At 35.2% G+C, this 15,736-nt stretch overlaps 1 protein-coding gene across 7 annotated transcripts in view; it reads right to left on the bottom strand.

Moving 5' to 3' along the window:
• Window positions 1-15,736, bottom strand: part of DSG2 (desmoglein 2) — a 63,213-nt gene that overhangs the window by 9,337 nt on the left and 38,140 nt on the right. For all 7 annotated transcript variants that reach the window (XM_027127672.1, XM_027127675.1, XM_027127674.1 and 4 more), the window contains 8 exons: window positions 14,085-14,246; window positions 13,801-13,945; window positions 12,829-12,995; window positions 10,635-10,772; window positions 10,335-10,520; window positions 6,618-6,883; window positions 3,723-3,865; window positions 3,203-3,430 (listed from right to left, as the gene is read on the bottom strand). In XM_027127672.1, coding sequence (XP_026983473.1) covers window positions 3,203-3,430; window positions 3,723-3,865; window positions 6,618-6,883; window positions 10,335-10,520; window positions 10,635-10,772; window positions 12,829-12,995; window positions 13,801-13,945; window positions 14,085-14,246 — 1,435 coding nt within the window. The remainder of the gene's footprint in view (window positions 1-3,202; window positions 3,431-3,722; window positions 3,866-6,617; window positions 6,884-10,334; window positions 10,521-10,634; window positions 10,773-12,828; window positions 12,996-13,800; window positions 13,946-14,084; window positions 14,247-15,736) is intronic.

Below are 15,736 nucleotides of genomic sequence, written 5' to 3'. Positions count from 1 at the left end.
GCATAAATCTTCTAAGACCAAAGGATATTAACCCTCTCAGGAAATTCATTCTTGATATAATAATATATTTAATATATAACCCATAGTCAAACTTTTCAACTGTTGTAAAAATGCCCTTTACAGTTCTTGCTCTTACTCTCTCTGGCTTTTGTTTTTTGTTTTTTTTTATGATCCTGGATCCAATCAAAGATTATGCCCTGCATTTAGCTGTCACCTTAGTCTCTATTAATAATCTATAACAGTCCTAACTTTCTTTTGGCCTTTCAGGACTTTGACCTTTTTGAAGTCCACTTATTTTAAAGGATTTTCCACAGTTTGAATTTGTCTGACTGTTTCCTCATGATTGGATTCAGGCTACACATTTTTGGCAAGAGTATTACACAGAAAGTTGTGCAAATGACCTTTTATCTTATTTTTTTAAAAATCTGACTGATGATTATTTAAGAAATTTTCTTTCAACATGAATAAAAATAATAACCAGTTTTCCCATGAGTAAAAATAATGATCAGTTAAAATAGTTTAAAACTTTTTCTGATATATGTATAACATTTATTAAAAAATAATTTACTTGCAAGGCAAAGATGGATGAATACAAAGATAAAAAATGAGGTGTTTGGGAGGTTTTTTTGTTTTATTTACTTTTTTTTGTAAGTAAGAGACATCTTCTTCTCATTTTAAGGTCCATATTTTATGGAATTTGATCTCCAAAGCTAGAAATATACTTATTAAATCATCCCCAAAGCTCTGGAGAAGTGAGGAAAGCATCTAGTCATTCATTTAAGGAATATGAGCTTATTAAAAGAAATATAGGAAAACATGGCCTGGAAGAATATAACTAAATTCATGATTGGCTCTGAGTGGAAAGATGGAAAGGGGAGGAAAGGCCCAAAGGGGACTTCTACTTTGTCAGTGATCGTTAAAAAAAAAAGGCCTGATTCAAATACGACAAATTGTTAATATTCTTTCAATTCTAGGTGGGAGGTACAAAGGTATCTGCCTTATTAGTCTCTGTAATTTTCTGTACTTAAGATATTTCCCAAATAAATAAAATAGTTAGGAGCTATTTATTATCATGATAGTTGGTCAATCATCTCATTATACAGCCAAGGAGAAAAAAGCCTGGGTTACAGAATCCTATCTCTCTCAATTGTCTAGATGTATACAGTATAAGCTCAGTGACTTCCTGTTATAACACTCTAACATGTATGTGTATCCTAAAGAGTTTTATGTTTCTAAGGCTAGGAAAAAATTCAAGAGCCTATCAAATTCAAACATCTTTATCTTTAGACAGAAAATCCACTGTGTATCTGGAAAGGCAACAGAGCATAAAGGTAGTGAGTAGAGACTCCACAGCTAGAGTGCTTGGGTTCAAATACTAATTCCAGCTCTTCAACTAGCTGTAACTTTGAGAATGTTAAACTTTCTGCACCTTTGTTTCCTCATCTGTAAAATGTTGATGACGGTAATGCCAAACTTCTAGGGTTGTTAATATTAGTAAAGTGCTTAGACCAGTGCCTGGCATTTCCTAAACATCACGTTTCTTAGATAAAAATAAGTAAGTCTTGGAATCCCAACAAGTTCAATGCAAAACACATTTACTATCTTAGTCAAAGAAAGGCAAACTCCAATCAAGCAGTCAGCCTAGGTGGGAGTCCCAGACTTCTGTGAGTACAGAATGAGATAATGTGAGTCAGGGGACCAACCCCGACGTGAGTCTTGAGGCCTGTGACTTAATTACCATAAGAAGAATCATCTGGATGTCTGCATCCCAGGGCTCATGCTAGTTGAAAACTTGATCTTAAGTAACCTCAATGAATCAAGATGGTGATTGTCACCCCTTACTGGGGAGACCACTTGAGTTAACCAACAACATAACTATCTTTTGCAAGTGAGTACATAAACCCTAAGAAGATTCGGAATTAAGTATAGGAATATTTAAACAAACTAAAGATTTAGTTTTAATATTTTTGCATTGTAAAGAAATTATTTGCATTTGTTATTATATTTATACACTTGTAATATTTTAAGGACAATTAGCCCTATTAACGTGACAGCTATGTAACTCCAGTTCAAAATGTGTAATTATGTTACTAATTTAGATTTATGGTTTTAGGTTGAAATATCACTGGTTTGTTCAGTATTGGACCACTGAAGAGGATGTCAGGTTTGATGTATTTATAAGTCAAATTTACTGGTATTTTAGAGTATAGGAATCACAAGAAAGTTTTATTTGTTAATTCAGATCATTGAAATACATAAAAAGGAAGCCAAATATACTAAATTTATAAATATATTGAAATGTTAAAGGTGTTTAGTTTGTAAATTGGACCAAACATGATTCAAAGCCTCTTAAAATGACTGTAAAATTTGCTGAGCCTAAGAAAACAATAAACTTAAAAGTTAAGAAAAATTGGGGTATTACATTTAAAACTTTTCTGAAACGAGCACTACCTGTTTAAAACAAAAAGAGTCTTCTGGATAGATTTTTCTACATTTGAAACCACCTTGAAGGAAGCCAACAGAGCACGTCAATAAGGGAATATGTCCCAAGATACGGATTTATGCACATGTCCTTCGGGCATGGGGGGCAAGGGGACAGACAGACTCCTTTCCATGTTTTGTCCATCACTTACCAGCTTTGTGACTTCAAACGAGCTCTCTAACTCTAGTTAAGCCAAAGTTTCCTCAGCTGTAATCAGGGAATAAGGTTATGGGGTAAGAAGTAAACATGATAATGCATATGAAGGGATAGCAGAGTGCCTGGCACATGGTATATGTTCCGTAAGAGTTATTTTTAATGGAATCATCGTTACCATACATCAAGATTTTTAGAAGGCACCTACTCTGATTGCTGTGCTTAGAGAGGCAACGTATTCCTCAGCTTATGAGACAACTACTTCAAGAGCGATTTGGAGAATACCCAGTGCAGGGGACATGGGAAAAAGATGAGTTTGTAAAATAGTTCCTTTTTGCCTATTTGTAGCCAAATACTTTAAAGATATTAGATATCTATTTCCCTTCACTCTCTCCAAATAGGGTATTTATTATTAGGCAGATCAAAGACACTATGCCTGAGTTTCAGACCCTCATTTTATAAACTCAGTTGTATTGGAAATGTAATTCATGCCAAGAAAAAAGCCTGTATTATAAGGATTTTAGATTTCTATCATGTTTAAACATATAGTCCAGTGGTTTTGCTTACTTTCTCGGCTTACTATTTTCCACCTTTCTGCCATTCCAGCTGGTTTGTCAATGACAGAGAAACTGAAAGGCCAGCTGTTTTGGGGTCCGTCCAGGTCCTCTGCGGTCACGTTCACGTATTGCACATCATCACAGACAGTCTGCACAGGGTCGACCAGTGTGGGACAATTGTCATTGATGTCTTCAACCGTGATACTAATAGTGCCAGTGATGGTTTTTCTAGGATATTCTTAAAAATAAGAAAAAGATAATGTATATTTTGGTTATACTGCTCATATGGACATAGTTTGAATTCTCTTGCCAATTTGGTAAGGAGAAGGTAGTAACCAAATTAGGATGCTTTCTATCTTAGATATGTTTTCATATTCAGATCAAGTAATATCTTTTAATCCACTAAATAAGTAGAAATGTGAAGGTTTACCCATTTGGCATTCCTACAAGATCAAAACAAAGGTCTCTGATGCTGGAAAATAAAATCTAAATGCATATAACCAAGAAAAAATGTCTATTTAATAACTTACCTTCTGTCACAGCCAAAATCTTTGCAGTGTATGTACCATTTTGGACATATCTGGATTCATAATCAGGAATTTTTACAAGTCTAATTTCAGAGGTGGCAGAATCCACAGAGATCCAATTGTCTATATCTTCAAATTTGGCATATCTGTTAGAAAGCAGACAAAATTAATTTTGAGCTCTGGATAAATTGAGACCATCTACAACTAATATCTACAACTCTTTTAAGCTTAATTTCTGCTTTCTTATATATGTTCTTATTACAGGCATTAGTTTGGAATGGTTTTTAATTTCTTGAAACTATCCTAAAAGCCCCTCTGTTTACTGTGTATCACACCTACTTTGGACCCTTCCTTATTTCTGTAACATACCCAAGACATATGTGCAAGGGCGACGCCCTTGCCTACTCACCCGGGAGGTTTACGAGTTGCTCTTCAGTCTGCCTTACAGCTTTCAATCTAGTTTTCCTTAAATTTGGAGTTAACCTTGGAGGATAACTTAGTCACCCAACAAGAACTCGTGGAGAAAAGCAGTTTTACATTCTATTATTTATTGGCATATTATCAATATTTAAAAGTATCAATTTAAAAAATCAATGACTGCCTTAAATGGAAGTACTTTAAATTTTGGGATATTGTTGATTGTTCAGAGCAATAGGCTTCTTTCAGTTAGAAATGGTTAAAAGTGAAAACAATGCTGATAAGGTGATTTCTGGGTTTATTCCTTCAAAGCAAAGGAGAATTAGTGCAAAAAGAGACAGCTTTGGGAAGGCAAGGAGAACATTCATATTACATTTTCAGAAATATATGTAATTTAATACCATCGAGTTTAAAATGTATCCAAATACAAACCAAACATATGAGAATTTGATTCAACCAATCATATTAATGATTTATTTTCTATTAAGTGGCTGTTTAGGCATACAAAAATGAGTGGCTAATATATGGCAATATTTGTTTATAGTGACTATTTAATATACACTCGAACTAAACTTTCCTGTCTTTTAATATTTATACCAGTAAATGATGATACATTTGGATTTTCACAAATATTTCTGAATTTCATGGCTGGAATTTTAAAGCTTGAACTTAGCTGCTGTCAATGTTTTCCCAAATAATGCTTATAACAAAGACGAAGTTAAAGTAATAAGAATCACATTTCACAATGGAATGTTTTGTGTGGTCTCATTTAAGGGATTTTCTGTTTTCTACTGTGAAAACTAGACACCATTCAAAGTAGGATGCAGCTCACATGTCCTGTCAAATACCATAACAACTGATGCATATGAATAATCAGTAAAAGAGTAAATTATGACAAAGTTAAGAGAGTGATTCTTCTGCTGTCCTTATCAACATTTCTAGATTAGGTGAATACTGGAAAATTATTTCACTTAGCTGTGCCTCTCATTCCTTATCTGTAAAATAGTAGGTTTGAGTTAATCTTTAAGATCATTCTTATTCTAAAGTTCTGTAAGTGTATGCTAAAAATAAAATACTTCTGAGGAGTAAAGAAACATGGTTCATTATTTTTCAAGGAAGAACATATGATCTTTTGATACAGTCATAACTCTTACTAAAAACAGCAACCAAAATTAAATAGTTAGATGGAAACAGAAGTTTCAATAGAGAGTCACAATATTATTGGAGGATAATTAATTAGAGCATCTAAGCCTCTCAGGGGACAGCGTGAGGAATCATAAGGAACACTCATTCTCAATTCTGGGGATTTAGGTGGGGACTGCCTCCTTAAGGTTAGAGCCATGGAAATAAAAAGTAGACTATAAAAGTCGAGAGAAGCTAGACTGGTTCCTGAAGTTAAGGTGGGCAAAAAGGGGTCCCCAAGACATTGCAGAAAACACAATGGAAGCTGTTCGTTAACATAATTTTGGAAAAAGGTCACTTGCTACTATTGGCCGATGAATTCCATGAAAAGGAGATTCACTAAAACGAAAGAGATTGTTGAAGAGCTTCCTCCATATTCTCATTCGTGCTATGGTTGGCCACGCATCTAAATACAATGTTTCATGAGTACTGGCACCCAGGGACATAGGCCTAAGGAGAGTGAAGCAACCGACAACTCTGGCACCGACAGCAGGAAAACATAGAAGCTGTTGTGTCTCGGGTGGCAGGTGGGGATTCTTAAATTCAACCAAATAACTACAGCTAGGTAGAACTTCATAAATAATAGCTCTGTAGAGAGTCATCTTTTGATGGTATGGCTCTGAGATCTAAGATGTAAATTCACTTTGAAAATGTGAATGGATCTTGCAAACCTAGGTGTCGCTACAGAGTGGACACAATCCAGCACCTTCCAGCACAGGAGCGGCATTTAGTAGGTTCTCAATAAGTATATTCTGAGTAAAGGTCACCATGACCAAGACAAGCATTACAAAAGTTTCATCAATCCCTAGCTCAAATAGCCTGGTTTAAATGAAGATCAATTTCCAAGGCTTATGAGCAAATGAAACTGGATTCCCCATTATTAAAATATATTATGCAGCTATTTTTATTTCTCTTAACCAACCTTGTATAAAGTGGATTTTGCAGTAAATTTTATTTGCTATTTTCTTATCTCTAATACTCCTTTAAGACAGATTTTAGAAAGTGTCTTTCTGAACTTTCTCTTTGTTGCTTTTTAGCCTTCTCTACCCAGAACTGTTTTGAGGTGAGCAACCCAGCCTCTGCCTCATACTCGGGTGGTGGAGGGAAAGGGATCCTGGGAAAACTCCTCTTTGCCTCTCAGTGACATGTACAACTCTAGGAAATTTAATCTATAGACCTTTGGGGGATTATAATGGCGGGGTTCAAAGGAGTGAAGTGTTAAAATTTCATTACGATTTTTGAAAATAGGCATTCAAAGTCATTTAAAATGATGAAACAATATTCATAACTATCTCTTACTTTACACGGGCTACTTGTCCAGTGTCGCCATCAAAAGCTTGAAATTTTCCCATTATTTGGCTTTGGCTTGATTTTTCCACACTCTCGCTAGTGTGAAATTGGATTATGCTGCTTTTAAAATAAATGCCTTCTTTCACATTTTTCACTTTGACTTTGATCGGAATGGGTGTAGGCTTATATTTATTCTTAACTGATTTGTGAAAAGCTGCTTTGTTAGTGACAATAATGTTGACGTCAAGATTCTTCATTTCTTCATAATCTACTTCCTAGAAAGGCAAAATCAAAGGGAATGCTTTTAAAAGGGACAAAAACTAGAACACACATGTGTGGTTTTAGTGTCAGATTATAATAATTTAAAACATGAAAAATACAGCAGTACTGAGTAGTCCAACTCTTATATTGGTACCATGCCATTAAAAAGTCTGTCAATTTTGATGTTCATAAATGTTAAGGATGTTTAGGAAGCATCCCCAATTTATTTAAGGTCAAAATCATTTAAAACGTATACATTTTTATTTTTAGCAATCTGAAGTGATTTTTTTTCTTAATAAAAAAAAGTTAATGGACATCCAATATAATATTCCTTAAAATGTGTTCCAGGGGTTTGTTCTGGTGAAAAGGGCTACATAAGTAGGCACTGCCAGCTCTCTCCCATGGCATATAAAACTGAGACCTCCTGTAGAAAAAACAACTATTTAGCTTTGTTAAGCCTAGGGATTTTCAAATTTGTTTAAACGGAGAATCTAACCCCCTCCTTTTTAGCATAATGTCTATTAATATCTGGTTTGCTATTAATGCCATAAAAGATTAATCCTCCTCTAAATACTTTGATCTTTGTGAATTGTGGTATTTATTAAGTACCTTTGATATAATCAGTTTATCACTCTATGCATATTTTATGTTCCAATTTGTCCATTTTCTTTTTGAAAACATTTCTATAGTATTCTACTATTTAGATACACTTAATTTACTTAGCCATTCTGTTATTAGGCATTTCGACTATTTGCAGTTAATACTGCTCTGAACGTTTTTATACAAATTATTTTTCCCCTGTTGAGCTGCAGAGGGAAGAAGTACCCAGTCAAAGTTTATGTAGGTCCTGTTGCTTTTTATTTCTAGTGGTCCTGACCATTTAGATGTACTGACTGACCATTTTTGCTGTTTCTTCAGTATATCATTAAATATATTACATGTATTTACATGAATTACTGCAATGTTCACTTTTGTTTTTGGATGATTTATTATGAAATCCGTTTTCCTCTCTAGAGAGTTCTGGATATATAACTTCTGCCCCCTTTATTATATGGGTCACTGTGGCATTGGGACAATAACACAACACAAATTGACTACAGAAAAATACACTCTTTGTGACTGTAGAATCCTTGTGAAAGTTATTGTCTTTTTAAGTTGTTCTTGCACTTCACACACTTATTTTGATGGTATGATGTATGTCGGATGAGAAATAAAATCTTTCAGCCATATGACATTAGTATTCAAAGACCATGGAAGAACAAGACAATGGTAAAAAAAAAATGAACTAGGTACTGGCGACATAAAAAATGTTTCATAGTGTTTGTTATAAATAGCCATCGTGCTCCAAAGAGAATGGAAAATTTTTCAGCATCAAGCGCAATGTATGAGGGCATATACCTCTAGTTTTGCAACTGTTAGCATATTTTATCACTCCCATTTTTGCTATCTTCAACAGCATTAAAGATACTAAACTTATTTGTTAACGCAGCTGAGGCTTTTTCTCATGGGATGATTTACTATCTCTGTTTCTACAGTTTAAAGTATCTATTCTTCTCCTGTTTCTTTTTTAGACTGCTTTATTGAGGTATGATTTACCTACAATGAAATTTACCCTTTTTAAGTGTAAAACATGAGGATGTTTCATAAGCCTATATGGTTTTGCAAATATCAAGACTGTTGGTTTTAGAACACTTCCATCACTCCCCAAAAGTTCCTTTTTGCCTATTTGTAGCCAAATCACAACCCACCCTAAGCAACCACAGATCTGTTTTCTATAGAAGCGCTTTTTGCCTTTCCTAGAAATTTCACACAAATAGAATCATACAGTACATAGTATTTTGTGTCTGTATAAAGTAGAATGTTTTTGAGGTTCATCCACATTGTAGCATGTATCAGTACTTCATTTCTTTTTATTGCTCAAGAGCATTCCATTGTATCAATAGACCACATTTTATCTGCTCACCAGTTGGTGGACATTTGGACTGTTACCAGTTTTTCATTATTAGGAATACAAGCCACTATGAACACTTGCATGCAAGTTTTTTGGTTTTTTTGTAGATGTATGTTTTTATTTTTCTTGGGTGGATACCTAGGACTAAATTGTTAGGTCACTGGATAACTACTCAATGTTTAACTTTTTATAAAACTGCCAAACTGGCTCTACCATTTAATGTTTGCACTGGCAATATATAGGAGTTCCAGTTCTATATTCTTGCTGATACTTGGTGTTGTCAGTCTTCCTTTGATTGTAGCTTATTCTAGCAGGTGTGCAGTGGTAGCTCACATAGTCTTAATTTGCATCTTCCCTAATGACTAATGATGTTGAGTATCCTTTATGCACACATTTGCTATTTGTATATCTTCTTTATCTATCTTCCTTGTCCATTTATTTGAATGAAATCTGATTACCGCCTTTATACTTCGGAAGTGATTCTTTATACAATTGGAAAAGTAAATTTGTAATTTTCTTAATCTGTTGCTGTCATTTTAATACTAAATTTACTATTTTTTTTCATGCCCCTTTGATAACCCCTTTTTGTGCTACCATGGTGCATTGAGGGTATTTCTATTATTCATCACTAAGTGATTGTTTCTCCTTATGTGTATTACTGGCTTTTTATCTCAGGCATCTAGCATGGTTGCACCTATAATCTGTGACTAAAAAGTATGCTTAGTTCTGTATAAGCAGGTAAATCTATTTCATCTCTGATGCCATTATCCATGTATTCAGTAATCATAAAATGTGTCTTCCCTTCAAACATGAGCTAATCTTTTTCTATTTTCCTTTGCTTTACAAAAAGTCATCTAAATGCATACAGTAGCCTATTGATAAATGGTATCAATAATTATTACTATGAAACCTCAAGTTAATTTTTCCCTATTCGGTTATACATTATCATCATTCCTCTTCCTGCTATTAGGGTTCACATACTATGCCATATATTAAGTTTTTGTAAAAATGTGGAAACCTCTGGAATCAATTTTTGTCTGTGACTTAATGAAACAGTATTTTGAAAGCTGTAGCTTTGCTTTTTATTTTAAAATCTGATAAGGTAATTCTACCATAAACCATTTAAACATACACTGATATTCTTCTTTACTTATTCTGTTAGATAGATCCATCTAAGTTTTGTTTAAGAAATTCTGTGGGAGTAAGGGTTTTAATTGTTTAAGACCCATGTGCTTAATAACACCATTAAATTTTTGTTCCTTGATTCAATTAAGCACACTTATAACACTGTGTTTCAAAATGTGACCCTCCTACTACTGACATTAGAAACACAAACAGTGTAACCACTTACTAACCACAGAAATTGGGCTAGTAGGGGTGGCTCCTATCTCTACAACTGTGGTGCCAGTTAACTGATTATGAAAAGTACTTGTAAATATGTGGAGCTCAAAATAGATCAGTTCCCTCCTCTGGACCAGCTTCTCCCATTCCAGTCTTGAACACTAAGTACTTACCTTAATAAGGGTCACGATTCCTTCATTAGTTTGAGTATCAGTTTCTATGTGGAAATAACCCCCTTCATTTCCTGATGCAAAAGTAAAATTGGCTAACCAATTATCGGAGCCTACTTCATCTGCATCGAACACTTTTATGCGTAAAACTTCTACATTGGCTTTGTTTTCTTCAACTATTCCTTCATACTGCAAAACATGAACAGGCAATTTTTATTCTGAGGTAACACAAACCTAGGTGACATATTTTTAGTTTATGACTAAAATATACATAGGCATGTTTGTTATAAAAATAATAGTTACCACTTTATTTTCGACTACAGGTATATTGTCATTGACGTCCAAAATATGAATCTGAACTTGAGCTTGTTTTACTGGCTTGTCTGTTACTTGTCCATTGCCATCTCTTGCTTCTACCGTCAAAGTATAACTGCTGTGTTCCTACAGGGAAGTAAAAAATATCCAGCTGGGGTGAAAATGAATGGCTCTATCTTTCTGGTTTTAGTTCACTTTATCATCAAGGGAATGAACCACAGTATGTTTTATTCATAAATAAGTTTCATGATCTGCTGTTAATCCTATGAAGATGCTGTTTATGTGCCATCAGAGCTTTTCCCTAATGCAGTTGTTGATAGTGAATTCTTAATTATGCCACTGGTGATATTTATCAGGAGATGAATCTCTCCTTAAAATAGTCTGAGCACAAAAGAGTGCATTCAAAATGTAGTTTGCACTATACTGGAAGTGATGGGACTCTAGGACTTGGTTTTTTCTATCCCACACATCATTTTCAGCTAAAAGTTAAGCCAGGAAAACTTAATCCCCCAAGAACACTTGACCAGTGAAGGCAAAACTTGGTGAACTTTGTCCATACATCCCGGGAGATTAGATTCTTGGAGAACGTGTCCTAGAGAATAACGTTTCAGATATTACTCCAAAGGGAAACCTCTCTTCCACGTGGTCCCCTTCTGATGGCTCCATTCAGTGTGGGTGTTGTTTAAGGAGCCGGGCAGCCAGTGCCAATGCCTGGGGACCCTGTGCTCAGTGAGAGGCAGGACAGCAGAGGCTTTGGAACCAGCTGGCTGAGTTCCAATTCTGACTTACTAGCTGGGTTGGACACACATTATCCCTTTGCTCCTTGGTTTCCTTCTATGTAAAATGGGGGTAATTGTATCTGCTTCACAGGGTTTACAGGTGAAGTTAATTTGAGTTATTCCACATAAAAGGCTTGTAATAGCACCAGGCATGTGGTGAGTGCCCAATAAGCGACAGCCAGTATTTTCTGGTTAAACTGTCCAGAGACAGAAGCTCATTTAAAAAAAATCACACTACTAATTCAAAATAGTACTTTTCCATTCTCATTTTATGCAAAAAGGTAGAGTAGAATTTTAGGAGTAATAATATGCTTTAATTTTACAAAGACCTTGAGAGGAATGTTGAGCACCATCCTCTCCATCTCTGGCCAGAGTCCTCATTTTTCCAAGTAATACAAAACACCCTGACGGTGCCTGGATGATGATTTATATTTGATGATAATACATTGTTCTTTGGATCATCCACATTTTACTCTGCATGCTGTTAAGACCTTTATGTCTGTAGCATTTAAAAAAACTCCCTTTTTCAACTAAAATGTTCCCTTTGACTTAGAAACAAAAAATGAAATGTTTGAGAAAGCACCCTTTTTAGGAAACTGACTCAAATTTTCCTCCAATTTGGGATTTACAGTAACTCTTTCCTTTACAAATACTTCTATTACCCTAAATAGGATTCCTATTTCAAACTGTTTTCCTCCCTCTGCATATGTATTAGTAGTACAAAAGATTCCTGACGTTTCATTATAGAGACACAAATTAAGGAACATTGCTTTGGAACTCTCTAGCAAACAGATCCTGACTGGAGAGGCCCTAGGACACTGCTTACGTAATTTTAAAGTTTTTAGCAGCCACATTTAAAAAAGTGAGAAGAGGGAATTCCCTGGCGGTCCAGTGGTTAGGACTTGGTGCTTCACTGCCGGGGCCCGTGTTCAATCCCTGGTCGGGGAACTAAGATTCTGCAAGCCGAGTGGCGTGGCCAAAGACATAAATAAATAAACATAAAAAAAGTAAAAAGAAACAGGTAATACTAATTTTAAACAAATATATTTCATTTAACCCGTGGCATCCAAAATATAATCAATTCAACATGTGATCAACAAAAATATTATTAAGGTGATACTTTACACATTCTTTTTTTTCATACTAAGTCTTCCCAATCTGGTGTATATTTTCCACTTACAGCACATCTCAATTTGGACTAGTCACATTTCAAGTGGTCAATGGCCACATATGGCTGATGGCTACCATATTAGACAGCACATCCCTAGAGGAGGATTATTCCGAGTTATCCTATGAGTAAGTAACATAGACCAAAGTCAGAAAATTAGCAAAGCATTAGAGAGAGAATAACTGGAAAGACAGAGGAGAGCTGAAAAGATGAATAACATAAAATATTAATTTACCTCTCTGTCCAAGGTAATAGTGGTTGTATAAACCTCTCCTGTATCTTTATTTAGGTAAAACAATGGAGAACTAGCAGGCTCCTGAGATACGATTCTATAAGAAATTTTAGAATTCAGAGTGTTGGGCTCATCTGCATCTGTTGCGGTGATTTTCATCACAAGGGTATCTGGCATCAGAAACAAAGGTGTCCAAGATGAAACTCAACTTTTAGCATACTTAATGTATGTTATTATTTTATTTATAATATCAACTTGTTCCAAAAAGGATTCCAGGTATTTATCAAAATCAGTTTACCAAGATCAAAACATTTAATTGTTTGAGGAAATAAGTGTGAATGGAGGTAGGAATAGGAAAAATAAGGTGAGGGTGAGGTTGAGGTTAGTACATACAATTTTTAGGATGAAGTCCTGAACACTTGCTATAGGAGGGTCACAAATTTGTTTATAATAGACCTAATAACCCATACAAAGAAAGGAAAATGAACAGATACAAATGCATGCTTATTAAAGTATAAGCAATTCAGGAGAAGCATAGTTATTCTTTACATTCTGATCAAAGAGAAATCTCTCCTGCGTTTAACACTTGCATTGAAGTCTGACAGTTGAAATAATATGTCAAAGGTCAGCAAACTACTGCCAGTGAGCCAAAGCCAGCCAGCCACCAGCTTTTGTGAATAAAATTTTATTGGAACACACCATGCTTACATGTTATCTATGGCTGCTTTCCTGATACAGACTAAAATTGAATAGTTGCTATAGAGACCTAACCTATCACATCAATCTACCACATCTGTTTGAGGGTAAAAAATTTATAACAAAAAAGCAGTTCCAAACCTAGAGCAATACGTTTATTATTATTTGTCCTGTGGGTAATACCCAGCCTCCACTAAGACAGAGCTTTCAGTGTTCAGTCACACAATGGGGATAAATTGGCCTTGGATATTCATTCATAAAAAAAAAATAACCTCTTACTTGCTGCACTCAGCTCTTCAACAGACCCAACAAAGACGTCCTGTGTGAACACTGGCTCATTGTCATTGATGTCAAGAACTTTAATTCGGAGTTCTATTGGTTTCTCTAAGTTGTTTCCTTTCTCATCCAAAGCATAACCCATTAGCTGAATCACGACATAAATAATAGAAGGGATGAGATTTAAGCTGAGGTCATTCAAGTACCATAGTTTCAAAACAATAATAAAACATAATTATTACCCAAGAAGAACTACAAACTAATAAATGTAAAATTGTTCTTCTTACCAGAAAAAATGGTGTTTCTTCTCGATCTAGAATGGTGGTAACGTTCAGTAATCCGGTGTCTTTATTAAAGACAAACACACCAAAAGGTGGCTCTGTGATCCCTTTTCCAGTGTATTTGTATGTAATTTTTAGGTCTTTTTCTTCTGCAATATCAGAATGTATCTAACATAAAAATAAGAAAGGAATGCCTCAAGTTAAACTCTCTATAACTTATAGGTAATTGTTTTTAATGGAAAATTTCGCTCTGAAGCTGTCAGATGTTGATGGGTGGAGGGTGGGCGGTGCACAAGTGCTCCAGAGAAGAGGTACTGGTGTCAGAGGACTTGGTTCTGGTCCTGTCTCAGCCACTCACCAGGTAGTGATGCTGAGGCAGTTACCTACCCTCCTGTGTCTCAGTGTTCTTATCTGTAACCTGAAGAGACACTACTGCCTACCTCTCAGGGTTGTTATGAAATTAAGGTATCATTAGGGGGGTACATCTTGGTGGGGATGGATTTTAAATTTAGCACATAAGGTAAAAATTGCAGAGTCAAAATCACCTTCATAACTCCGTTTGATTATCAGGACAGTATGAATAAGGCATCCTTCCATAGAAGGGTTAAAATAGTCAAGTGTTTGCCTGCTTGGAATGCTTCAGCAAATCAGGGTTTCTAACCCGCTGGGTCTTCTGTAGTTAACACTTTCGTCCTCTATAAACAGCTTTATTTGTATCTCCAATTCGTTTGTTTGTTTGCCATTTCTGTATCTCTCACTCTTCATTAGTAAGTGTGTCTCTGTGGCCTCCTACTGGATCCACAATTTCTTTTCTTCAGACATCGTTGAAGCCATCACCACCCACCTGCCTGGCCAATTCTTGTCCTGAAATCTCAGGATTAGCTAAACATTCTTCCCAGAGGATTCTCAACATGCACTGGGGCTGGGGGTTGTTGCTGAGAATGATCAATGCGGCTCCAATCTCCTGCTACAGCTGCTCTGCTCCAAGAGTGGAACGGTGATCCTGGGGCAGCCCATGATCACTTTTCACTGAGCTTCTCTCTCTGTTTGTCTTTCTTGTTCTCTGTGTTTCTGTTTGTCTGTCTCTCTTTTTTTGCCAAGTACATGCATATACACACACAACACATGTGTATGTGCATGTACATATATACTTCAGTATTTATAGAGAATATTCTAGATCTCTATGTGCTAATTATATGTATTATATAATTTCACTTACGTTAAAAATAGATCCAAACTGTGTGTGGACATAACAGTTGGTTTGTATATATATGTATGCATGTAAGAGTATGTAAGTATATACATATTTATGTATTTCACAAGATCTGGAAGATACTAAACTGTTGACAGTATTACTCCTAGACAGAGAATTTGGAAAGTTAGGGAAATACAAGATCTTTTGCTTTTTATGTACATTTTACTCTGAACAACTTTTTTTTTTCACTTTTTTCCAGCTTTATTGAAATATAATTGACATAACATTGTGTAGGTTTAAAGTGTACAATGTGATCATTTGATACACATATGTATTGTGAAATATTTACCACAATAAGACGAACAACTTTTATAATTAAAATTAGTAAGAAGAATAGCTAACACTTATCGAACCCCAAAGAATCAATGCATTTTACGGAAAGAATGTGTGAAAGAATGTGTGA

The sequence above is a fragment of the Aethalodelphis obliquidens genome, unplaced genomic scaffold (assembly GCF_003676395.1).
Source record: "Aethalodelphis obliquidens isolate GAN/ISIS:26980383/991018 unplaced genomic scaffold, ASM367639v1 scaffold32, whole genome shotgun sequence".
Taxonomy (NCBI): Eukaryota; Metazoa; Chordata; class Mammalia; order Artiodactyla; family Delphinidae; genus Aethalodelphis; species Aethalodelphis obliquidens.
Note: the sequence above shows the minus strand (reverse complement) of the source record. Positions and strands in the feature narration are given on the sequence as shown.